The sequence below is a fragment of the Schistocerca serialis genome, chromosome 6 (genome assembly GCF_023864345.2).
Source record: "Schistocerca serialis cubense isolate TAMUIC-IGC-003099 chromosome 6, iqSchSeri2.2, whole genome shotgun sequence".
Lineage (NCBI taxonomy): Eukaryota > Metazoa > Arthropoda > Insecta > Orthoptera > Acrididae > Schistocerca > Schistocerca serialis.
The window spans coordinates 20,545,939-20,572,236 of NC_064643.1; the positions used below are offsets into that span (position 1 = coordinate 20,545,939).

General features: G+C 40.7%; 1 protein-coding gene across 1 annotated transcript in view; it reads right to left on the reverse strand.

Annotated features, from left to right (window-relative positions):
- Positions 1-26,298, reverse strand: part of LOC126484637 (molybdenum cofactor biosynthesis protein 1-like) — a 336,598-nt gene that overhangs the window by 9,714 nt on the left and 300,586 nt on the right. Inside the window, exons 5-6 of the mRNA XM_050108229.1 lie at positions 21,443-21,588; positions 12,620-12,705 (exon numbers count right to left, since the gene is read on the reverse strand). Of these exons, the coding sequence (XP_049964186.1) occupies positions 12,620-12,705; positions 21,443-21,588 (232 nt within the window). The remainder of the gene's footprint in view (positions 1-12,619; positions 12,706-21,442; positions 21,589-26,298) is intronic.

The following is a 26,298-nucleotide window of genomic DNA, read 5'->3' on the forward strand; positions in this document are numbered from 1 at the left end:
GTTTGTACTTTATCTCCCCACTGGGCAAACAATTACTGGAGAATACTATGCTAACCTTCTGGACAAATTGCAACAAAAGATATGAGAAAAAGGCCAGGTTTAATAAGGAAGAAAGTCATCTAGCATCAAGCCAATGCACGCTCGCACGCATGTGCCATCGCCATGGTAAAATTACACAAACTAAGGTATGAATTGTTGCCACACGTGCCTCTTCCCTAAACTGAAAATTTTTCTTTGTGGATGAAGATTCACTTAAATTAAGAATTGATAGCCTGAGTTGACAACTATTTTGTAGGCCTGGAGGAAAATCATTGTCGAGATGGGATCAAGGTATTGGAACACTGTTGGACCAAGTGAATTAATCTACAAGCAGGGTACATTGAAAAACAAAAAAGTTTCAGTGACATAAGTACTTTTTTTCTATTCTGTTTCAAGAACTTTTCAAACCACCCTCGTAAGCATCCCTGACACCTGAAATAATTAAAAACAAATGTCACCAGTTGCAGATGGAATCTCAATTTGGTTTTACAAAGAGTGCTATATGGCACTGGACCCTTACTTAGCTTGTATTTATTGTGAATCTCTCACCCAGCAGAAAGACCTAAGCAACTGGGGAAAAAATACAGAGGCGTCTCCTGTATATACGAAGGGCGAAAGAACAGACCCGCGAAATTACAGACCAATACCCGTAACATCAGTTTGCTGCAGAATTCTTGAACATATTCTGGGTTTGAATCTAATCAGTTTCATAGAGACCAATAAGTTTATGTCCACAAATCAGTACAAAGCATCACTCATGGGCAACTCAGCATGCCCTTTTGTCATACAATGTCTGTTCAAAAAATTCCAGAACTTTGTCCACAAAATTTTCTATGCTTATCTTTTAGTTACTATGGATTGTCTCCTTCAAAATACTCTACTCCAAAATTGATACACTGCTCCCAATATCATTTCCACTTCCAGGAGCAGTCTTGACACACATCTTGCTGGGTCGCATAAAGTGCCGTCTGCGAATTTTCTTCTATCTCATCTACCATTGCAAAACTTCATCCTTTTCACCTTTGGAAATAAAAAGAAGTCTGCAGGGGTCATACTATTCTCACAAGGAACATCTCAGTCTCATTTGTAAGATCCAAAAAGTTTTTTTGGTCTTGACTCATGAGCGTGGAATGAACTTGACGGCAACACAATGCATTCCAAGATGCTGTGTCATTTCATAACATGATCCAACTGAAATGTTACATTCTTCTACAATCTCTCGGACAGTGAATCTTCGACTGGCACACACAATTTCGTTGACGTTCCTGACACAAGCATCATCAGTGGACATCTAAGAGCGTCCTGAACAAGGATCATGTTTGACTTTTGTAAAGCCATTTTTAAAACGTGTGAATAATATATAACACCGAGTATGGCTTAAGTACTCATCGCTATAGGCTCCCAGCATCATTTGGTGTGTCTCTGTAAAGGTTTTCTTGAGTTTCACACAAAATTTAATGCAGATGCATTGCTCCTCTAACTTTGCCATCACAAAATTCACAAACCCAGATTCCATATTTCTTGATTTCCGAGAAGCATTTGACATAATGACTCAATGCAGACTTTTAACAAAGGTACAAGCACATGGAATACATTCCCAGACATGTGAGTGGCTCAAAGACTTCTGAAGTAATAGAACCCACTACATTATCCCGACGGTGAGTGTCCATCAGGTGACTGGGGTATCATTAGGATCGTTCCAGGGATGTGTGATAGGAGCGCTATTACTCATATTTTCTATGTGCATAACTGATTTGATGGACAAAGTGGACAGTAATCTGTGGTTGTTTGCTGATGATGTTGTGGTGTATGGAAGGTGTCATCGTTGAGTGATTTAGGAGGATAAAAGATGACCTGGACAAAGTTCCCAGTTGGTGTGATAAATGACAGCTAACCCTAAATGTAGAAAAATATAAGTTACTGCAGATGAGTTGGAAAAACAAATCCATAATGCCAGAATCCAGCATTAGTAGTGTCATGAATGAAGAAGTCACATTGTTTCAATATCTGGACGTAACATTGCAATGTGATATGAAATGGAACAAACGTGTGAGGGTCATGGTAGGGAAGGCGAATAATCATCTTTTGTTTGTTGGGTGAATTTTACTACAGTGTGGCTCAGCTGTGATGGACATCACATATAGGATGCTAGTGTGATCTCTTCTTGAGTACAGTTTGAGTGTCTGGTATCCGCAAGGGGTCGAATTAAAGCAGACATTGAGGTAATTCAGAGGCAGGATACTAGATTTGTTAACAGTAGGTTGAAACAACAACATACAAGTATTATGGAGATGTTTCTGGAACTCAAATGGGAATCCCTGGAGGGATTTTGAGGAACACTGTGCTGACTGCAGAACAATTCTGCTTGCACCAACATACATTATGCGTAAGGACCACAAAGATAAGAGACAACAAATTAGGACTCATAGAGAGGCATATAGACATTCACTTTTTCCTCACTCAATTGGCAGATGGAACGGGAAAGGAACTGACTACAGTTGAAATAAAATTACTTGATAGTTGGCACTTCAAACGCCAATAAGAGTAGTCAGCGTCACACTTGAACTGTCTGCTGTTGCCAAACTCCACCAAAATTGGCCAGTCACTTCCAATTCCTGGTTCAGCATTCTTTCTTGATGTATTTGTATCCCGAATTACGAGCCCCACACTTTTATTATGTATTTCATGACACGCGATACCTACACCAAAAACAACACACATTAACAATGCTAATGAAAGACACACATTTCATTCATAGCACTAACCAAACACTACTGAATAACTCAGCACAAGGTGTGATTCAGTATCATACATATAGTTATCATATTCACAGAGATCATCTTACATTAGATAAGCTTTTCACTACACTGCGTGAAACTGAAATTTTTAAGGTTGCAATTCATAGTTGCAACTGGGTCACTACATTCACATATATAAATACTTCATGCAGTGCTGTGGCATAGCACAATGGTTGGCAGATTAATCTAATATGTAGCATGTTGTAGGTTTGAATCTCATCAATGTAGCAAAATTTTTATTTTTAAATCTAACCAAAAGAGTGTGATTATTATTTTCATTCAATTAATTGGTTTAAATATATTTTTTTTATTTTTAATAATTTGCTGCATCATTTTTCATCATTGTTTTGACTGTTCTATTTGGTCTTATTTTTCTTCCTGTCATTATTTCTTCATTTGGAATCTGCCTCAGCCATCTATAATCCACGACCAAGTGCCCACATGGACTGTTCACTGATTTCTAACATGGCAGCATGTGCAGCTAGTGTAAGGATAGTTACAGGTAACAAATGACATGGAGAAATTTCAATTTGCTTTCAGCCCTGAAATTGAGTTTTTGTTGTCGTGAGTTTACCCTTAAGGGTTAGCTTTAATTGCCATGAACAAAGCGATCATGATATTAGTACTGCTGCAGACTGTTGACCACAATTTTCTCGGCTGGGTTAGGACACAAGTTTACAGTCAGGGATACAAAACGGGTCGTCTGCCCCAGTTCAGTCACTGGTCACTTTAAATCAATAGTCGACAGAGTATCCAACATTTCTGACATACCTTGCACCAGCCACTAGAAAAATTGCTCTGTGTTAAACATTTAACATAATTTGTGAAGTGAGCTGCTTGTTTGTTGTCACCTGTAACCAAACGGTAGCTGGTAGCCAATGTGGCAACATTGTTGCAGCAAGTGATTGATGTCAACTATCAAGTAATTTTATTCAGACTATTGTAGTGAGACAGGGTACCTTCTGCCATGCACCATATGGTGGCTAGTGGAGTATGTATGTAGATGTGGAATCACATCCCATCTGGAAAGTCAGCCCTTGATCTGCAGTTCTGGGTAACTTTCTCAAAATCTACCCTTTTTCCTAGACCTATCCTTCACCCCTCTTCCTTCCACTTCAACCCTTCTGCCTGAAGAATGAGCTACTGGCTCTGAAGCTCGCCTAATTATAATCTTCTTTTATGTGTGTGTTCTGCCGCCACTTAGCAAGTAGGTTGTTTATCTATCCAATTCAATTATCATGTAATCAAAAGCTGCATTTAACACACCAAGTCTCTTTTACCAATCACTTTTAATATGTCCTACAGAATGTACTGTCTATCCTGTCCTTTTTTGAGATTACTGTTTTGTTGCACTTTTCTACAGGCATCATCTTACTTATTAGGAGTCAGTTCCTTCATGCTGTTGTTGTTGTTGTGGTCTTCAGTCCTGAGACTGGTTTGATGCAGCTCTCCATGCTACTCTATCCTGTGCAAGCTTCTTCATCTCCCAGTACCTACTGCAACCTACATCCTCCTGAATCTGCTTAGTGTATTCATCTCTTGGTCTCCCTCTACGATTTTTACCCTCCACGCTGCCCTCCAATGCTAAATTTGTGATCCCTTGATGCCTCAAAACATGTCCTACCAACCGATCTCTTCTTCTAGTCAAGTTGAAGAGCTGCATGTCCTCGGGAAAAATTATGGCTATAGTTTCCCCTTGCTTTCAGCCGTTCGCAGTAACAGCACAGCAAGGTGTTTTGGTTAATGTTACATGGCCAGATCAGTCAATCATCCAGACTGTTGCCCCTGCAACTACTGAAAAGGCTGCTGCCCCTCTTCAGGAACCACATGTTTATCTGGCCTCTCAACAGAAACCCCTCCGTTGTGGTTGCACCTACGGTACGGCCATCTGTATCGCTGAGGCACACAAGCCTCCCCACCAACGGTAAGGTCCATGGTTCATGGGGGGAGTTCCTTCATAGTCAACAGTTAAGGAATGGGTGGCTGAATTCATATGTGGCATATGTCTCTGTAAGATGACTCATGAACTACTTCCTAGAATTACAATCAAATATGAAAATGCTGAGAAAGAACACAGTGTGATATTGCAAGATCAGTAATTAAAAAGATGTGCAAAACAGTTGATGCCGTGGCCATACCAGAAAATGAGTGGCATGTCTGTTGAAGCCTGACTACAACCTAATGTGAAAAACAATTTGGGACAATCTGACACACAACTGATTCTATGCACCAATCTGTTCCCGTGGATGAAATGAAACAGCAGTTGCACAAAAATAGCCAAGGTGACTTAATCGGAGAGAAAGAGTGGTCATTGTTTTCTAGGATGCAAAAGGGATTGTATTTTAGATTAGCTTGCAAGACTGAAACAATACCTCACAAATACTATGCAAGTATTCTGACTCAACCGGATGAAAAAATATGGAGCCAAGACCCAGGGGGAAAAAAAAGTTTATCATCAGTGAAATGCATATGGTCACAAAGGCATTTCACAATAGGAAAACTGGGAGTTTCAAGTGTGAAGTCTTCAAATATCTATTCCATTCTCCAATTTTTTCAGATTCTGACTTTAGCTTCCTCTTCTTTTCTTTTTGTATGAATGATTCACTTAAGACTACATGCGTCACAGCTCAAAACCGTTTTGTGAGTCAACAACTGGATATGTTTTCACTGCTCTGTCTCTTGTAACTCCGTTGGACATGGAGGTAGCAAATGAGGATGTAGGATGTCCATGACATACTGTTGTGCTGTCAGGGTGACCTGAAGTCATATCCGATGCTGCCCCAAACGCCCTCTCCCTATGTCGTTGTCATACTCACTGACAACTGTCATCGCGGGTCTTGTAGAATGTGACTCACTGCTGATCACATGACAGGTGCAGGTGTGAAAGGGTTACAATGTGCTCGGCGTACTTGCAGCAATTCTCCCATGGGCTCGTCAGACACGGTCAACCGGAAGCTTGCTGACAAGCAAGCCGCCCTTACGTACCCAAGCAGTCCAACATGGGGACACTACCACATCTGAATGTCTCACAAATCTGCATACTGCATAATTCAATCAGCCTGGCAAATGGAGACACACAATTAGGCCCCTTCAAATTTTGTTACGTGCTGATAATGCTGACTCACAGAAGTACAGGGCATCTGTGTCCTTCACAGGGATCACTCAACATCTTACGCTCTTCACATCTCTTATAGCTCCTACCATTCACGGTAACAATCCGAGACACAAACAAAGCTAATGCAATCTGGTGACCTTTTTATCCATTTCAGAGGGTTGCGACTCTCATAATTTACCACTGGTATGCACACTCGTGAAACTACGTTGCTTCAGGGAGCTTCCCTTTTTTTTCTTCAAGCAGTTTAGTTCTTTGAATCCATTTTTCTTGTAGCTCAGAATAATTATTTTATTGTGTAGCAAACTTACAGGCTAGCATTCTGGCCTGAGCTGTCTGAGTTGGTGGTCATGTGTGTGTGTGGTGTGCTTGCTTGTGTGAATGAATGGTGTGTATTTCTATTTCTTTTTCTGATGAAGGTTGTGGCCAAAAGCTTATGTGTAAGTGTCTTAACTGTGCCTGTCTGCATTTTAACGTGCCATCTTTATGGTAATTAGCACTCTATCTTTTCCTACACTGCTGATATTCCAACCTGTAGTTTCCATTGTTTGAACTTACGGTCTACTGTTTTATGTTGCAGTGCACTTCTACAAGTGTAATACACAAATGTTGCCTTAGGAAAGTGTCACAATAACATCCATGTCTACCGTTTGCTATTTTTTACGAAATAGCACGTCACACTCGAAATTTAACTTAGCCAATGAAATAAGTTTGAAGATTTATTGTGTGTAAGAGACACAAGGGCCCACTGTGTGGGAAATGTGGGAAGTTCTGTGCAGAGACGGAGTTATCCACAGACACAGTAAGTCTTGGGAGCTATACGGGTGTTTAAACATCGCCACCTGCTGGGATGAGGGGCCACTTACTCTGAGGTGGCGCTGTGCCAGCAACGAGCTCGACCCATTGATTAGCACCACAGATGACAATGAGCAACCAGCTGCTTCTCTGTGCAGAGATATAAAATTTATCGATTTTGGACATCGGGTGACAATCTGTCACATGGAGAACAATGTTTACTCTGGCAATTTTAACACTAATCTAGTGCTCTGCAACATATTAATGTGAAATGTTGTCTATGATGTTGAAGAGTTTAAGTTAAACTGATATCTGAGAATTTGTTGTTTTTGTGGCACTATCCGGAAAATGGCCTCTCTTGCAGCTCCAAGCATAAATGTATAGTGAAGAAGAATAATTAGCACAGCACACTGGAACCGAGTAGGGATCCGGTTTACTGCTCGGCCACTAAATTAGCATATTGTGAGTACACCAGAAGAGACGCTGTACACACTTGCATATACTACATACACAAGTACAAGCATCGATCAAGCTACTGTGAAACTGCACTCTGTGTGACTCATCACTACATCAGAATACTGTAAATGTGGTGATTCCAATTTCGTAAGGTCTCTTCCTGTTTGTTTTCATCAGTTGGATCTTATTTTTCAAGTATGTGGGAATCCAATGAGCTGCCTGTTTGGATACATTCTTTCTGTATGTCCCACAAGTTGGATTCTTTGGAGACACATTGTAACAAGAGTTTTTAGGAATTTGCCTGGAGATTTCACACTGGGTTCTGTGTGATGTATTCCATCTTTTATTCTTGGACCTAAGATTTTTACTACAATTTTACATTCTTCTAATTCAGTTTGCTGTTTTCATGTCTTGTGTTGGACAAAGAGTCTCTCTCATGCATAAAGAAATTCTAATTTGATCACTGTTGTGCAATGTTAGATTTTAGAGTTCCAGGAAAAATACTTTTAGTTAACTGAGAGACAGTTTGTATTTTCTGAAGTCTGGATTCTATGCCTTCTTTTCATTATGATGTTCAGTGGTCTTTTTCACCTAATTATTTAAACTCTTTATCACCGAATACTATGTTGTTGCCTATATAAGTTCACCCAGTGCCATTTTGGTATCGTCCATTAATTTTTTATCCAGGTGAAATTATTAGTCCAATTTTCCTAGATTGCTCCCTTAATATTTCAAATTGCTTTAGCACATCAGTGATGTTTTTGTCAATTAGTATTACATCATCGGTATAGGTTACACAATATAATTCTATCTTTAAGTTTACATTCTAGTCAGTGTAATAGTGCACCTGCTCTTCTCCATTATCTTACAATTTTCTTAGGGGCATAGTTGAATAGCAATGTGTTATGCCATCCCATTTTCATATACTTATGTCTGTCTTAAATTACACTGCTTGAAAAAAAGTGAGACACTCAGAAGGTGGGGAGAAAACAAATTGAAACATAGCTAATTTAGAGGGTATGCGATGTTATTTCAGTGATAACAAAACAGAGTCAAATTTACACAGAACTTATCAGTTTGAGCCCACTTATCAACACAGCAATGCACCCTGTCTGGCCTGGACAGTGCGGGAGGATGTCGTAAAGCTGCTGCATACCCTCCTGAGAAAGGTGATCCACAACTGTTGTAACTGGACATTGCAATCATGGATACAGGCAGTGGGATGGAGTTGACGTCCATGTTGGTCCCATAATGTTCTATTGGGGACAGATATGGGGATTTTGCTGGCCACAGGAGTATATCAACATCACGCAGACAACTTAAAGAGACACACACTACATGTGGACAAGCACTGGCCTGTTGAAAAATAGCACCACAATACTATTACACACTGCTGTACCATCAGAGTTCCCTCGGCCATTACAAGCCGTGACCTGAAGTCATACCCAATGGCTCCCCACACCATGGGACTGCTTTGTGACCCCCCCCCCCCAAAATGTGGAAGAATGGGACCTCTCCCCATCTCCCCGGGTCACTGTCGAACTTCTCCACGATAGTCATTTGGAGCAGTGCAGGACTGGGACTCATTAGTGAACATAATGTGACACTATTCATTAGCAGTCCGTACTTCTCGATCATGGCACCACTTCACATGCAGTCATTTGCTTGGGTGTTAATGGCAGCCTATGTGCAGGACGGCAATTCCATAGTCTGGCTGCTCCTAGCAGTATGACACAGCATGTTGCAAGGAGTCTATTACAGTGAACTCCTGTTTATCCTAAATGATCGGGACGGTGGCCGGTTCCGATAACAAAAATTTCAGATAAATCAAAGTCCCCTGTTTTCACATGTGAACACTCCAAATTGCATCAATATTGCGAAATACGATCGTAAAACGTGCGTAGGGTATGTAAAACGTTACTGATGTGGTTGCAAATAACCCTGCACTTTTTTACTGAAAAAATTGTGTTGACATGTTAAAAAGGCACCAAACTATGATTGAAAACTCAAAGTTTTTAAGTGCTGTATAACAAAGCTCGTTTATTTTGCATTCTTACAGAAAAAATCTCCCTTATTTGGCAGCAGGAAATAACAGGAGTTTTAATTTTATTACCTACTCTTTTGAGTAAAAAATAAACTACTGAACAAAATTATGAAACAAATCTAGAGATTACTCAAAGGAACAAAAAGTCTGTCTAGAGGAACTTTCAAGAAAATTAAAAAAAAAAAAAAAAACTTTTTAAGTTATGGACATAGAAGTTCTAGGATGCTTCATTAGAGTTTATTTTTTGGTAACGAAGTCACAAACGTCTTTTTCTTTTGTTTTTTTGCTTGAGAAACTATTGCTGCAACAATACATCTCCAACGTTGAAATCAAACTATTTCAAGATAAATCGTCTCCGCCTGTTGGCTGATGTACTCCAGGGCAGTTTGGATCACTTCGTAACAGAATGTGTGAGGAATATTTTTCTCTGATTCATCATCAGAAACATAGTCTTCTGACACTTTATGATCGGTCACAATTTGGACGATTTCATCCTCAGTCACATGAAAAAATGCCATTTTCTATCCACTCTTCAATGTCTTCGAAGTGTGTGTCTTTACAACCAGCTTCTCCAGTAAATTCACCAAAATTATGTCAGCTTGAGTTTTGGTGTTGCCTCCTCCTTCCCACCACTTAGGTTGCCTTACGATCTAAGAGTTTTTTCCAAGACCTAACAAGAGGAACTGGAGGAATTAGATTCCAAGCTTCAGCAATCAATGAATGACACTTAAAACATCGATTTTTTTAAGAGCTTCCACAAAATCATCTGCAGCACCAATCACACCTATTAATTATTCCAGCATCTTGCGTCTGTAATGTTTTTCCATCGCCTCAAGAATACCTTGGTCCATCGGTTGACATAGAGATGTGACATTTTGTGGGAGAAATACAACTTTGATATCCCCATCTTGCAGATCACCTGGGTGAGAAGGAGCATTGTCCACAAGAAGTAGCACTTTTCAAGGAAGTCCATTTCCTTCCATGTAATTTACTACAGTTGGAACAAACTCTGCCTGGAACCACTCTCTGAAGATGGCACTGTTCATACATGCCTTAAGACTGACTCGTGTACCTCAGTGGCAAACTGGTTGGTTGGTGTCTAAATGCTCTTGGTGTTTTGGATTTGCCAATTAAAGTAAGACACAGTTTATGATTGCCAGTGGCATTACTGCAAGCAAGGACAGTAAATCTTTCTTGGATTTTTTTGTATCCTGAAGCCATTTCTTCTTCTTTAGAGGCAAGGGTTTTCATTGGCAGCATTTTGTAATTCAACCCAGTTTCATCACATTTGTAAAGTTGATTGCCAGTATAACCTCCTTTGTCAATGATTGTGTGCAGTTTCTTCTTAAAATCAGTGTAGCAGCTTCATCCCCAGATAATGATTTGGAACTGATGGCAATTTCATGAATGCCACGCTGCTTCTTGAAACGATCCTGCTGGCCATTACTTCCGAGCAATTCTTGCTTCTTTCCTTCAATCAGCTCATCAGCTCATTTTGACAAAGTAGAGGACCTGAAACTGACACACCTTTGGCTCTTATTTATTCGTGCCACAAAAATAATGCCTCTTCTAACTGAGGATGTGCACCTTTTCTCATTGCTTTTCAAGATTTCACTGCGCTGCCCAATGCTTGGATGGAACAAAATTTTTAAATTCCTGATCAATTTGTCTTCCGATCAGTAATTGTACTCCTACTCTGCAGCAACTTTTGTGGGTGGCTCACCAGCATCAATTCTCTGCAAAGTGTGAAGCTCTTTTTCCAACAAGATCACATTCATTTTATGTTTCGTGCCTGTAGTCACGTTCAGTGTTCTTTCTACAGACACTCGACTGAGTCCTTTATGGTTTTTGGCCCCTTTTATCTCTGGACACTTTAAGGCACATAGTGGGAGCACGAAACCTCAAATCAGAAACACACAGATGCACAACTTGACAACACTCGAGATGCACTAGACAAACTTTTGACTTTTGAAACCAGGCTGTGGCAGCCATCAAATGAAAGCATTCGATACATCTATGCCATTTCCTCTGTTCTACCCAAGCCCACGTGGCAACACAACAGGGTGTTGTACATTCACTGTTACACACTCAGCTTTGATGTACCGACAACAAGTGGAAAGTGTTAGGCAGCGCACTCTAATTGTCGGTTTTGACAGGGCTACGTTGCGCTGCATAGAACAATACTGTATGTACTGTACTACCAAGCAGTTCCAATAGATGGCAGTGGCATGAAACCATGCAATACGAATAAGAAACACACTACAGCTTCAACCAACACACGCACGAATTGACGATACTTGGACTTTTGACACACACCAGTGCACAGATTAGCAGTAGATTGCCAAAAAACACCAGCAAATGCTTGGCTCCAGGTGCACGCAAACTGAAACTTGTCAAGTGTCAATCTAGCTAGCCAAAAGTGTAGCTGCACGAGAGTTTACTGTACTTTTTCTCAGATGGCAGTCACAGATGTGAACAGGTTACAATGTACTCAGTACACTACACAGTGATGCTCCCTTGTAGTGGTCTCATGTAGTCAACTGGAACATTGATGATGAGTATGCCCTTACTTCCAACATCAGGCCACTGTCAGATCCAAATACTCCAAAAATACAGATGTTGCAAGGTTTAACCAGGCGACCAAATGGACATCCACAATGAGGTTTCTTTCAAACTCTCATCAGATAATGCTGTCTCACACCAATATGCAGCACCTTCATATCCTCCAGAGTGATGATTCATCTGACGCTATTCGCATCCCTTATATACCACATGATGCTTGCTAAACAGCAATAAAAACAAAGAACACTAATGAATAATGAAGGAAAAGACAGACTGTTACTTACCATAAAGAAGATACCTTAGGCTGCAGATGGGCAGAATTAAAAGACACTTACATAGCTTTCAGCCACAGCCTTCACCAGTAAGTAGTAATCTGCCTTTTCCAATATTGTTGATATTCCTACTGGAGTTTCCATTGTTTCAAGGACACTGATGCTTTTCTGTGAGTGTTTGCTTTATGATGTTTTCTGCATTTTAGCTTTTTTTTAAAAAAAGAAAAAAAAGAAAGAAAGAAAGAAAAAAAAAAAGATTTGTTGCTGGAAAACTTCTGAAGTCCAATAAAGGAGTTACAACAGCCATATATGGTTATCTGGTGGACCTTGCAGAACCAAATTCTAGGGCTGAAATATCTTGTTGACCAATGGGCATTAATCAGAATGAATACTAAATAAAAATTAAATCCAAGTTTACACAAAAAACACAGGTTCTATCACTGTTGTTTTTCGTTCTATTTTGCTCTTATGTTTGCTATGACTTGTTAAACAGAAATTTTCTTTCTATCTATAGAGTTACATTTGCTGTAATGTATCTTACCTCGATGTTGTTTCTTCCTTCTTCTCACTGCTGCCCCAATCATGGCAAGCAAGTCATCCTCACTGCATTTGCTTCGTATTGCATCTCTGAAACAACTGTTAAAACACCCGTTAAACAGTACCAGGCAATTACCACACAGTGAAATGTTGGTACACTAAAAAGGAAGAAAAACTTTGCAGAAATCTTCAACAGTAATCTTGTAGTCTGCAGTAGGCAACAGCAGGATAACAAACCCACTGGACAAGAATGCTCAAGAGTGTACATAGGATCTTGGGCTGAAGAGGTGGAGCAGAAACTGACATTAGTTTTGTTGAAGAGGGAGTACTGGAACACAGCACAATTTCTTGCAAAATGAAGCCAAATTTATTGATAAACTCTTAATTAATTGCCAAGCTCACTAATGTGATCATTTTACGACAGGTACTTACTGCTTGGAGTATATGTGACTTTTCAGGCTTGCCTGATAGATCTGTTGCAAAAACACTTTGGGTTCCCCACCAGATAACATTATGCAAGTCCCTCCCTCAATATTTAAGTGACACAACGTTTTGGCATCTACAGGTGGTGGTGATTTCCACCATCACTGCTGCAAGATGCAACTGGCAATTTCCACATGACAGCTTTGAAATTTATCATGTGGATGACTATGACCATCATATTTAGAATTCAGAGGATTTCATAGAATACCTGAAGATGCTTAAACTAGAACTTTCAGATCTTTTAGTTAGCTCAAATGTTATATCATTACTTACAAAAGTGCCCCTGCAGCCCTCATTAGAGGTTATTAACAGCAAGTTTGAGAAAGAAATTGTGGTGCTGTTTAAACATGTGCATACCTCATCCTATTTCTTATGTAACACCAACTACTTTAATCAAGTGGACAGTGTTCCCATGGGAGATCCTCTATTTCCCTTAGTAAATATCCAACATTCCTCCTTCTGGCAGAATGCTGAAGAGACATTTGTGGTGCGGCCCACATAATACAGACACTACCTATGTCCCTGCAGCATTTGCACTCGCTCCATCTGAATATTCAGTTCACTGTGGAAGTACAAAAAGATAGCAGCTTACCATTCCTGGATGTCACAGTTAGAAGAAAAGCTGACAGAACACTGGGGCATAGTCTCTACTGCAAACTGATACACGCAGAGTTATATTTGCGGTCCAAAAGTTGCCATCACCCTGCACAATGTGGTAGTGTCTTACACTCCTTGGCACATAGAGCACACGTGATCTCAGATACCAACAGTCTGCCTGGTGAACTGTAAAACCTAATAACAGTGTTGCAGCAGAACGTTTATTCTTGTAAACAGATTTGCAATGTGTTCTGAGCAAAGCAAGTTCAGTGTAGGGATGTAAATGAAGATACTTAGACAAGCACTGCAAATGGCTTTCTTGCCATATTTCAGTGGCATGTTTTCAAAAATAGAAAGAATCGCTAGGAGAAACAGAATCAAGTGTGTTTTTCGTCTACCAGCGAAACTAAGAAAGTGTTTGTGTTAAGTTAAAGACAATCTTGACCCTAGAAAACATAGATCATATATAAGATCTGATGCCATTATGGGAAATCTTATATAGGGCAGACACCTCACATTGTGCAAGAACACTGTGTTCAACAGCACTGACAAAAATGCCACCCAGTAAATTAGTGGTAGCAGAGCACTGCCTGAATACAGGGCACCACACGTTTCCCAAGAGGCCATACGGTGGGCAATCTTACCAACAGGAATATGGAATTTTGACTAAGCACTGCCCAGAATCCAGCACTGACTGCCATGAAATTAAAACAGTAGAAACCAGATCCTCCGATGTATGACCTGATGCAGCACCTTGCAGAGAGTTAATTCAGCTTTTAACCACACGAGTGTCCAGAAGTGCAGTCATTGCCCACAACACATAAGCAGAAGGCTACTATGAATGGCATTTCCATCCAACTGGGAGTGCCTGTCCACACATTCGTACTCCTGCTTCTAGCCTGACAAATTTCAATTCTGCTGTGCGAATATCACCAGTCACATCTTGCAGCAGTGATGACAGGACCCACCACTACCTGAAGATGACGAACAGTTGTGTTGGTGAAATATTGCGAGGCTTGCACAAAGTTATTCAGTGGCCAATCTGAGAAGATTTGTATACATTATTTTTCTGTGACACAGGTATTGTGCAGCAAAATGTGATAACTTTCTGCATTTGCCTTTTTGTAAATTTCAAAATACCCCAAAAATTGGTGAGAAACACTGAACATATGACGTAACCAGATGACATACCCCACAGCATGTGCAGCAGTCGGGGTTGAGTGTAAAGAAATGATTGAGCAGTGCAATACTTTCATTTGAGAAAACAGAGCAAATTTCAAAACATTTTGTAAATATGATCTGTTGTAAATGTAGATGTTACAAAATTACTGTCCCTGCTGTAATCAAGCAAAAGCAGTTCTGATTTTGTGTTTTTTGCTTCTGTCACTTCTCTTTTTGTTTACAGACATTAGTTAGTAAAGAAAACAAAGGTCATTTAATGGCGATGATGCTATTCTGAAGTTTACACTCATCTACTTGTTATGCAATATGGTAGGTTTTCATTGTACTGTACTTTGCAAGAAATCAAGGAAACTGCAAGACCGGTAAATAAAATAATAAACTTCAATATAAATACATAATTGTTTAACACAATGAAAAAATACTGCCTGCCAGATGCAAGACGCAAATCCTGAACGCCATCACTAAAGTCGCACACATGTATCCGTAGCCACAACGATATGAATACTTGACTTGGGTTGGGATGATCAAGTGTGACAGACCAAGAGGCTCAACCACTGCAAGCATGGCAAGGTACATCATCTGGTGACATTTGTCATTTGCTTTTGACACATTTCCCAACATTTGTATCGTATCCAACATTTGTGATCCCATGTGTTTTGTATTAAATTACTTGTCTCAGGGTCATCTACAGTGCTTTGGAGGTTTTTAAATGTTAATACGCATCACCCTGTGTGTGTGTGTGTGTGTGTGTGTGTGTGTGTGTGTGTGTGTGAGTATGTGTGTGTATGTGTGTGTTTATATATATGAAACAAATACTAACAAAGAGATAGAGGGCCTGGTGAGTACTTACCTCAGCTCAGTACAGCCGATAGATACACAAAACAGAACAGAAAATTGACGTATCCTAGCTTTCGGAACTTCGTTCCTTCATCAGGGAGGAGAGAGGGGAAAAAAGGGGAAGAAGGGAAAGTGGATTCAGTTATTCACAACCCAGGTTATGAAGCAACAGGGGAAAGGTAAACAGGGAGGGTAGCAAAGATGGAGGCATGGATGTCAGAGGGAAGCCAAAGATATTCTACTGTAATTACTGTGCCAGCTTCAAACCAAGGAGGATGAATACAGAAGTAAAGAGGTACATAGTATAAAGATAAACACAACTATGTAGGATAAAAAGATGCGTGAATGGCTAAAGAGGAAAGGGAAAGAGGAGAAGACTAAAGAGTAAATGGGAGTGAGGTTGGTTAACATAGGTTCAGTCCAGGGGGATGGCGGGATGAAAGGATGTGTTGGAGTGCAAGTTCCCATCTCCGCAGTTCCGAGGTACTGGTGTTGGGTGGGAGAAGCGACATGGCACATATGGTGTAGCAGGTTCCTAGGTCCCTAGAATTATGCTGGAGGGCATGCTCCGCTACTGGGTATTGGACATCTCCTAGGTGGACAGTTCGTCTGTGCCCATTCATGCGCTCAGCCAGTTTAGTTGTCGTCATACCAATGTAAAAGGCTGTGCAGTGCAGGCATGTCAGCTGATAAATGACGTGCTGTCTCACATGTGGCCCTGCCTTGAGTTGTGTATGTTATACCAGTAGCGGGGCTGGAGTAGTTGGTTGTGGGGGGATGCATGGGGCAGGTTTTGCATCGGGGTCGGTTACAGGGGTAGGAACCGCTGGGTAGTGAAGGTGGTCTGGGAATATTGTAGGGTTTGACAAGGATGTTACGGAGGTTAGGGGGTCGGCAAAAGGCAACTCTGGGTGGTGTGGGGAGAATATTGTCAAGGGATGATCTCACTTCAGGGCTTGACTTGAGAAATTCATATCCGTGGCGGAGTAATTAGTTGATGTATTCGAGGCCAGGATAATATTGGGTGACAAGGGGGATGCTTCTGTGTGGTCTGGGGGTAGTAACATTGTTGTTGGGTGGGGAGGAATGTATTGTTTGGGAGATCTATTTGTGGACAAGGTCTGCAGGATAGTTGTGGGAGAGGAAAGCACTGATATATAATATAATACAGGGAAACATTCCAAATGGGAAAAATATATCTAAAAACAAAGATGATGTAACTTACCAAACGAAAGCATTGGTATGTTGATAGACACACAAACAAACACACACACAAAATTCAAGCTTTCGCAACCCACAGTTGCTTCATCAGGAAAGAGGGAAGGAGAGGGAAAGACGAAAGGATGTGGGTTTTAAGGGAGAGGGTAAGGAGTCATTCCAACCCTGGGAGTGGAAAGACTTACCTTAGGGGGGAAAAAGGACAGGTATACACTCCCACACACACACACACACACACACACACACACACATATATCCATCCGCACATATACAGACACAAGCAGGGTATATGTGTGGATGGATATGTGTGTGTGTGTGTGTGTGTGTGTGTGTGTGTGTGTGTGTGTGTGTGTGTGTGTGTGAGAGTGTGTGTGTGTGTGTGTGTGTGTGTGTGTGTGTGTGTGTGTGTGGCATACTGGTCTGAACTATGCAGCCTTCAAATGGAAGTTTTTTGATCACTCCTTATTTTGCACCCTGCCACCTTGGCAATATGTACCGCAAATCATCAGACAGACGACCTTCCTGCATGCTTCGAGCATCCCCTGGTGCTGTTCCGAACCAATGCTAATCTTTGTAACTGTGACGAGCAGTGTGCAGATTGCATCTTTGTATCCCACAAAGAGGTGACAGTTCCCAGTGGCATGAATGGTTACTGTTTATTGACTGTCACTGAGTTGGTGAGTCATTTGCTACATTGTGGCCCACCTGTTCGCTGCTAAAGCCATGCTAGTCAGTGGTAACCCCTGTCAATGATATCCTGTTGCCCATAGCAGTTCACTCTGCTGATTGTGGTAGTATTTTCCTTGAGTAAATCTGCTCACAGTACACCTTTGACACTGTGGTACAAGAAAGCCCAATGACTACACACCCTTATAGAATAAGTGTCTCGAGCCATGGTTACCCACGATATGGCAGTGATAAAATCACCCTGTGATCAACTGTCACACTGCAGCTGTAAGCTGCACCTCCTTTTTCAGAATACTCAGGTTTATTAATTTGAAGTAAATCAGATCTTTTGCAGGAAGATTTAACAAAAAGAGCACATCCACGAAAGGATGAAACCATGTCTAATTAACTGGAACACAAAATTAATAATTAGTGGTGACAAAGATCCTCTGCAATAAAAAATAATGTCCACTTACTTCATGTATTAGTCTTCAAGTGACAGAATATATGTAACTGTGTCCTTCTTATTTACACTGATTAAACAATGGAAATTCCAGGTAGTAATATCAACAGTGCAGGGAAAGATAGATCACTATTTACCGTAAAGAAAACAAAGTTGCACACAGGCACAACACACAAGCAAGCACTCCACGCGCGCACGCACGCACACACACACAGAGAAAAAAAAACTGCCAAGTCCAGCAGCTAGGGGCAAGCTACTGGAGTTGTCAGTCATATGTGTGTGACATGTGCTTGCCTGTGTGTATGAATGTGTGTGTTTCTCTGTATCTCTTTTGCTGATGAAGGCTGTGACCGAAAGCTTTGTGTAAGTGCCTTTTTAATTGTGCCTGTCTACAATGTAACATGTCTGCTTTACAGTAAGCAGCAATCTATGTTTTCCTATATTTTTCATTTACACAGATGTAATTAACAAATCAGAGTCTATTTATTCCAGAGAAGTGACAGTTTGTTCATGACAGTTCAGCACAAATCTGATTTTTTATATACAGCAAGGCTACCTATATATTATTCTGTGTGCCAGTGTTCATGCTGACTATAGGGATTCACACGGATCATGTGTAATTTGACATCTGGTCCTGTAAACTTACTTCTGCTCAACGTGAAAAATTCTCCAATCCACATTTTATAATTAACCTTAACATATCAAATAATGCACCCTTCGATATAACTGCTTATTGTCCACTTCCCATCACTCTATTCCCAATGTCAACCCAGTTGACCTCTTCTTCTAATCCAAAAACCATGGTTCACTCAATGTTTGCTATTGCAAGCTATTGCTATTGCAGCACAAAAGTGCCAGAGGCACCAGTAATGATATATAATTAAAAATACTAGAAAGTAAGGCTCACTGGTCTGTACATGCTAAGACAAACACTACAAGTGTCTAAGACACCGCGCTCTCACACAACAAGTACAAGGTCTGAATACATTCCATTTACGATACACTAAACTGTTTCACTCACGGTGCAATATACATACTCTCTCCCCAATAAACAGAATAGTTATAACTCAATTGTTCACAAGTGTATATTATGACTCTTGCCACAGCTATGCAGTCAGTATGCCACAGGGGTGCCACAGAAAGGGATCAGGTTCAATTCCTTGTAGAGCCGGGAAATTCTGCTCGGTGGACGGACTGGAATAGGGTACACTCTGCTTGTAGTTCCAGCTGAGGAGCTACTCAAGTGAGAAGCAGTGTCTTCAACTTCTGGAAGTTGATAACAGCCTGGAGAGTTGTATACTGACCCCCTAACTCTCCATAGATATATAGTAGAGGACATCTCTCGAAGGGCATTGCGTGGTCTTCTGGGCCCAATGCAGAGTTCCTTTATCAATGTATATTGTATATCACCACTTGTACACACTCATCAGCACAGTACCATATTGTCTCTTCGCGTGGCAAATTTTTATTCCCTTGTTTCCAGATCAAGATTTTTCCACTTCCTCTTCTTCTTCTTCTTCTTCTTCTTCTTCTTCTTCTTTTTTTTTTTTTTTTTTTTTTTTTTTTTACTTGTACCACACATATTCCACACGGTTTATGCTCACTCCTTCAATGATACTTCCCATCCTCCTCTAGTGTGCGAGTTGTCCCTGCTTTCCTGCGTGTTTCTTGGTTTAAACACCCTTGTTTCAAAAGAGAGTGACAGCTTAGATACAGTCTTGTCAACATTTTGTAATTTTATTTAGCAATTATTGTTTGAGCCTTATAGGCGAATGTCACAAGATATTGTCAACCACTGCATTCACTAGATTGGAATGGGGTTCATGGTAACTTATCAATTCATTTTTTAAGTTGCTGTTATCTTTTTCATCCTATCTTGGACTAGCTTTTCCATACTCCCACTCTATTTTACGTAGTCAAACAGTTATCTGCCCTTGCAAACTTGCTCCTTTACTACCAAGTTAACTAATACTGGGCAGCCTAACAGAAGTTCCAATATCCAGTCTTTCACCACAATTCACCTACACACACTTTTCACTCACTGATTTTCTTTTTTCAATGTCATAAATATTTTGCTTTCACAGACTGCTGTGCTATGAACATAAAATTGTAGGAACATCTGCCTCACAGGTCATTTTTTTTTTTTTATTAAAGAATATGTTCCTTGCTTATTCCTATGTGCTTCTGATACATTTCCATTCTCACTTTTATTTTGTTTTGATCCATTTCTTTTTTCTTTGATAGACAAGTCAAACAACAATGGCAATATGTTGCAGCCCCTTGTGTTTCACCCTACTTACTACGAACTTACTTTTCTTAGCTTCCAATTTTATTAGTCATTTGGTTTTTAAGATACTTAAATTAATTGTTTGACCCTGTATTTTTATATCTTATTTTACCTTCGGTTGATAAAGGATTTCTGGTATGCTCACAAAGAGAGAGCTGATTCTTCCCACCCCTCACCCCCCTTACCTTGTCCTGAAGCAAACTTATCGCCAAGTATCTTGCAGTTTTTTTCCTATTATTAATCTCTTAGTCTAGTCATCAATTTAAAAGTGTCAGTTGTTGGTCCCATTGTCTAATAATTTGTACATTTATACACATGAAGTTCCAATTTTTATTTGGAACATATAGACTCTGATAATCATGAATCACAGTTCAAATGGCTCTGGGCACTATAGGACTTAACATCTGAGCCAAGGCAGGATTCAAACCTGCGACCGTAGCAGTCGCGCAGTTCTGGACTGAAGCGCCTAGAACCGCTCGGCAACAGTGGCTGACGAATCATAGTTACCATCACATGGACAGAAATATTGTGTTAACTTTATTACAACATAGGGACATAACTAAAAATGTCTTTACATAATTTCCAGTTCTGATTACTTTCCTTTAATTTAATCTCACAAATAGGTTAGTGTAACATGATGTTGACAGAGGCAAATTATATATACTCACAAATTATTTAGCTAGAGGTATCTGGTTTGTATGTCTGGGAGGGAGGAGGGTGCAAGCTGAAAACTTCAAGAAAAGATTACTCATTTCATACCTGCTGGATTTAACTGCAGTTTATCTCTTCCATATACCAACCACATACCTAATGTGCATGGCAAACAGTTTGAAAGTATTATTCTATACTCAGCATTTGGAACTATCAGTTCCTTAATGAGAGAGGAAAGAGGGATAAGTTTCTGAAGGTCTCAAAGGTCACTCGGACTCCATGACTAATGTGAGGACAAGAGGAACAAATGTGTCTATAAGAAGTTTTGGAATTTCACCTCCTGGAGGTAAAATACTGATCAGTCTGTCAGTCTTCTAGTAATTTTATGGTTTCCTCACATGAATTTTCACTTGGACACAATTATTCTATGTTTCATCACTCACCTGAGAGATATCTCTGAATTCCCAAAGAGACACACCTTCAAATTGCCATCAGCTGTTATCCGTAAACGGTTGCACGTGCCACAGAAGTGTTCACTCATTGAGGTAATAAATCCCACATGTCCCTTGAAGCCCGGCACATGGTATTCCTGCAAAAAGAAATTGTAAGAAAATAGCTACTGCTGTTGTGAAAATACTATAAATGTGTTGCACACCAAGTGGAGGAAGGAGAAAATGTGCATTAAGTGGAGTTTGAACACCATATCCTGACAATGTTAAATTTAGTGACTTAACTTCCCCGTATTTCAGGAACAACTGTAGCCATTGACAAGAAACTTTTACAGGACATTAAACTATATGTTCTGAGTCTTACAATAATTGCATTTCAGCCACTGCTTTTGGAAATACAATTTTTTAATTACACAGTTAAAATTTTGTGTACTTTTTTGTATGTTATTCTAAATAATTTTATTTATACATAACATTATGTTCTTCTTTTAGTTCAGAAGGCTCAGGATACATACTGAAAATTTGAATTCGCTATTCGAATTAGTTACTGAGATTTAGGGAAAAATGCAAGACAAAATGTAAATTTTCAGGAAGAGTTTTTAAAGTTTTAATAGACTGTAACTCAATATATGCTTAACATTTTATTTTTAGTCACTCAGAAGCACCCTGCACCATACTGTATATCATCCTCTTGATCTTTTTTAAGTTTTTTCTTGTTTTCTTCTTTCTGGACTCCGTAGTGGCCAACTGTGCTGCATACTCTGCTTTACCAGTGCAAACCTTGTCCATCCATTCAAATTCTCTGATGCAGTTTGCTCCAGAATTAATTCCCATATGTTGTAGCACTTTCACGCTACCAATGTTGCCATCATTAAAAGCAATAACAGCATGACTGACCCCCACTTTAGTGTCTTCATTACAAGAAAAACATTTTTTGGTCTACATCTACATCTACATCCATACTCCTCAAGCCACCTGATGGTGTAGGGTACCTTGAGTACCTCTATTGGTTCTCCCTTCTATTACAGTCTCGTATTGTTCGTGGAAAGAAGCATTGTCGGTATGCCTATGTGCGGGCTCTAATCTCTCTCATTTTATCCTCATGGTCTCTTTGCGAGATATACGTAGGAGGGAGCAATATACTGCTTGACTCCTCGGTGAAAGTATGTTCTTGAAACTTCAACAAAAGCCCGTACCGAGCTACTGAGCGTCCCCCCTGCAGAGTCTTCCACTGGAGTTTATCTAACATCTCTGTAACTCTTTCGCGATTACTAAATGATCCTATAACGAAGCATGCTGCTCTCTGTTGGATCTTCTCTATCTCTTCTATCAACCCTACCTGGTACGGATCCCACACTGCTGAGCAGTATTCAAACAGTGGGCGAACAAGTGTACTGTAACCTAATTCCTTTGTTTTCGGATTGCATTTCCTTAGGATTCTTCCAATGAATCTCAGTCTGGCATCTGATTTACCCACGATCAACTTTATATGATCATTCCATTTTAAATCACTCCTAATGCATACTCCCAGATAATTTATGGAATTAACTGCTTCCAATTGCTGATGTGCTATATTGTAGCTAAATGATATGGGATCTTTCTTTCTATGTATTCGCAGCACATTACACTTGTCTACATTGAGATTCAATTGCCATTCCCTAAACCATGCATCAATTCGCTGCAGATCATCCTGCATTTCAGTACCATTTTCCATTGTTGCAACCTCTCGATATACCACAGCATCATCCGCAAAAAGCCTCAGTGAACTTCCGATGTCATTCACAAGGTCATTTATGTATATTGTGAATAGCAACGGTCCTACGACACTCCCCTGCAGCACACCTGAAATCACTCTTAATTCGGAAGACTTCTCTCCATTGAGAATGACATGCTACGTTCTGTTATCTAGCAACTCTTCAATCCAATCACATAATTGGTCTGATAGTCCATATGCTCTTATTTTGTTCATTAAACAATTGCGGAGAACTGTATCGAACGCCTTGTGGAAGTCAAGAAACACAGCATCTACCTGGGAACCCGTGTCCATGGCCCTCTGATTCTCGTGGACGAATAGCGCGAGCTGGGTTTCACACGATCGTCTTTTTCGAAACCCATGCTGATTCCTACAGAGTAGATTTCTAGTTTACAGAAAAGTCATAATATTCAAACATAATACATGTTCTAAAATTCTACAACTGATCGATGTTAGAGATATAGGTCTACAGTTCTGCACATCTGTTCGACGTCCCTTCTTGAAAACGGGGATGACCTGTGCCCTTTTCCAATTCTTTGGAACGCTACACTCTTGTAGAGACCTATGGCACATTACTGCAAGAAGGGGGGCAAGTTCCTTCACATACTCTGTGTAAAACTGAACTGGTATCCCATCAGGTCCAGCGGCCTTTCCTCTTTTGAGTGATTTTAATTGTTTCTCTATCCCTCTATTTCAATATCTACCATTTTGTCATCAGTGTGACAATCTAGAGAAGGAACCACAGTGCAGTCTTCCTCTGTGAAACAGCTTTGGAAAAAGACATTTAGTATTTCGGCTTTAGTCCATCATCCTCTGTTTCAGTACCTTTTTGGTCACAGAGTGTCTGGACATTTTGTTTTGATCCACCTACCGCTTTGACATAAGAGCAAAATTTCTTAGGATTTTCTGCCAAGTTAGTACATAGAACTTTACTTTCGAATTCATTTAACGCCTCTTGCATGGCCCTCCTCACATTACATTTCGCTTCGCGTAATTTTTGTTTGTCTGCAAGGTGTTGGCTATGTTTATGTTTGCTTCCTCAGCAGTTTTCTAACTCGGTTGTTGTACCATGCTGGCTCTTTTCCATCTCTTATGATCTTGATTGGCACATACTCATCTAACGCATATTGTACGATGGTTTTGAACTTTGTCCACTGATCCTCAACACTATCTGTACTTAAAACAAAACTTTTGTGTTGAGCCATCAGGTACTCTGAAATCAGATTTTTGTCACTTTTGCTAACCAGAAAGATTTTCGTACCTTTTTTAATATTTCTATTTATGGCTGAAATCATCGATGCAGTAACCTCTTTATGATCACTGATTCCCTGTTCTGCGTTAACCGTTTCAAATAGTTCGGGTCTGTTTGTCACTAATATGTTATCGCCATGAGTCAGTTCTCTGTTTAACTGCTCAAGGTAGTTTTCAGATAAAGCTCTTAAAAAATTTCACTGGATTCTTTGTCCCTGCCACCCATTATGAAAGTTTGAGTCTCCCAGTCCATATCGGGCAAATTAAAATCTCCACCCAGAACTATAACATGTTGGGCAAATCTAATCGAAATATTTTCCAAATTATCCTTCAGGTGCTCAGCCACAACAGCTGCTGAGCCAGGGGGCCTATAGAGACATCCAATTACTATGTCTGAGCCTGGTTTAACCGTGACCTTCACCTAAATTATTTCACATTTCGGATCTCCGTCAATTTCCTTCGATACTATTGCACTTCTTATCACTTTAAACATGCCTCCCCCTTCACTTTCCAGCCTGTCTCTGCGGTATACATTCCAATCTGAGTTTAGAATTTATTACTGTTTACATCGGGTTTCAGCCAACTTTCTGTCCCTAGTACTATGTGGGCATTGTGACCGTTTATTAATGAGAGCAGTTCTGGGACCTTTCTATAGACGCTCCTGCAGTTTACTATTAGCACATTAATATTGTTATTCCCTGTTGCATTTTGTCTACTCCAACCTTGCCGCATCTCAGGAGGTGTGTTGTCGGGCCTAGGGAGGGAATTCTCTAACCTAAAAAACCCACATGTGCACTCCACACATACTCCACTACACTTGTAGCCACTTCCTGCATGTAGCGCACGCGTGACCTATTCAGGGGGACCCTACATTTCTCCACCCGATAGCGGATGTCGAGGAATTTGCACCCCAGATCTCCGCAGAATCGTCTGAGCCCCTGGTTTAAGCCTTCCACTCGGCTCCAAACCAGAGGACCACTATCGGTTCTCGGAACGATACTACAAATAGCTAGCAGAGATTCCACCCCGCGAGGCTTTCCGCCTTCACCAACTCCACTAACCGCCTGTATGAACTGAGGATGACCTCTGAACCCAGACGGCAGGAGTCATTGGTGCCGACATGAGCAACAATTTGCAGTCGGGTGCACCCAGTGCTCTCTATCACTGCCGGCACAGCCTCCTCCACATCTCGGATGAGACCCCCGGCAAGCAGACAGAGTGAACACTGTCCTTCTTCCCCGACCTTTCCGCTATTTCCCTAAGGTGCTCCATCACCTGCCTAACGTTGGAGCTCCCAATAACTAATAAACCCCTCCCCCCATGTGCCTGCTCAGACCTTGCTGAAGGAGTGGCCACATGTCCACTCACAGGCAGAACGGGCGATGCCACACAGCCAGCCTCCACACTGACCCTCCGCCTCGTGCGCCGCGAATGCTGCTGAACCCGCCACTCCCCTTGGGAAGAGGGTGGCCCAACCGCGCCCGGTACCCGCAAAGATGTGTCGACAGAAGGGTCAGTGGGTGAAGCATGTATCACCTGGGGTGTACCATGCAAAGCACCAGACTCCCCACTGCCGCTACACTCCAAGGCAGCAGCCTGAAGACGGGTAACCGCGGCCATCAACACGTTCAGCTGTTCGCGAACAGTGGCCAGCTCCACCTGTGTCCATACACAGCAGTCACACATCCTATCCATCCTAAGAAATCAATTTACTGTAGAGAGTTAATCAACTTATAACTAGACTGCTAATTCACTAAAGGTGGCTGATAGTTGACTAAACTGTGGTTACTAGACACTTCCTGTAGAAAACAATGAAAATAGCCCTACCTGTCTCTGGACTGTATTG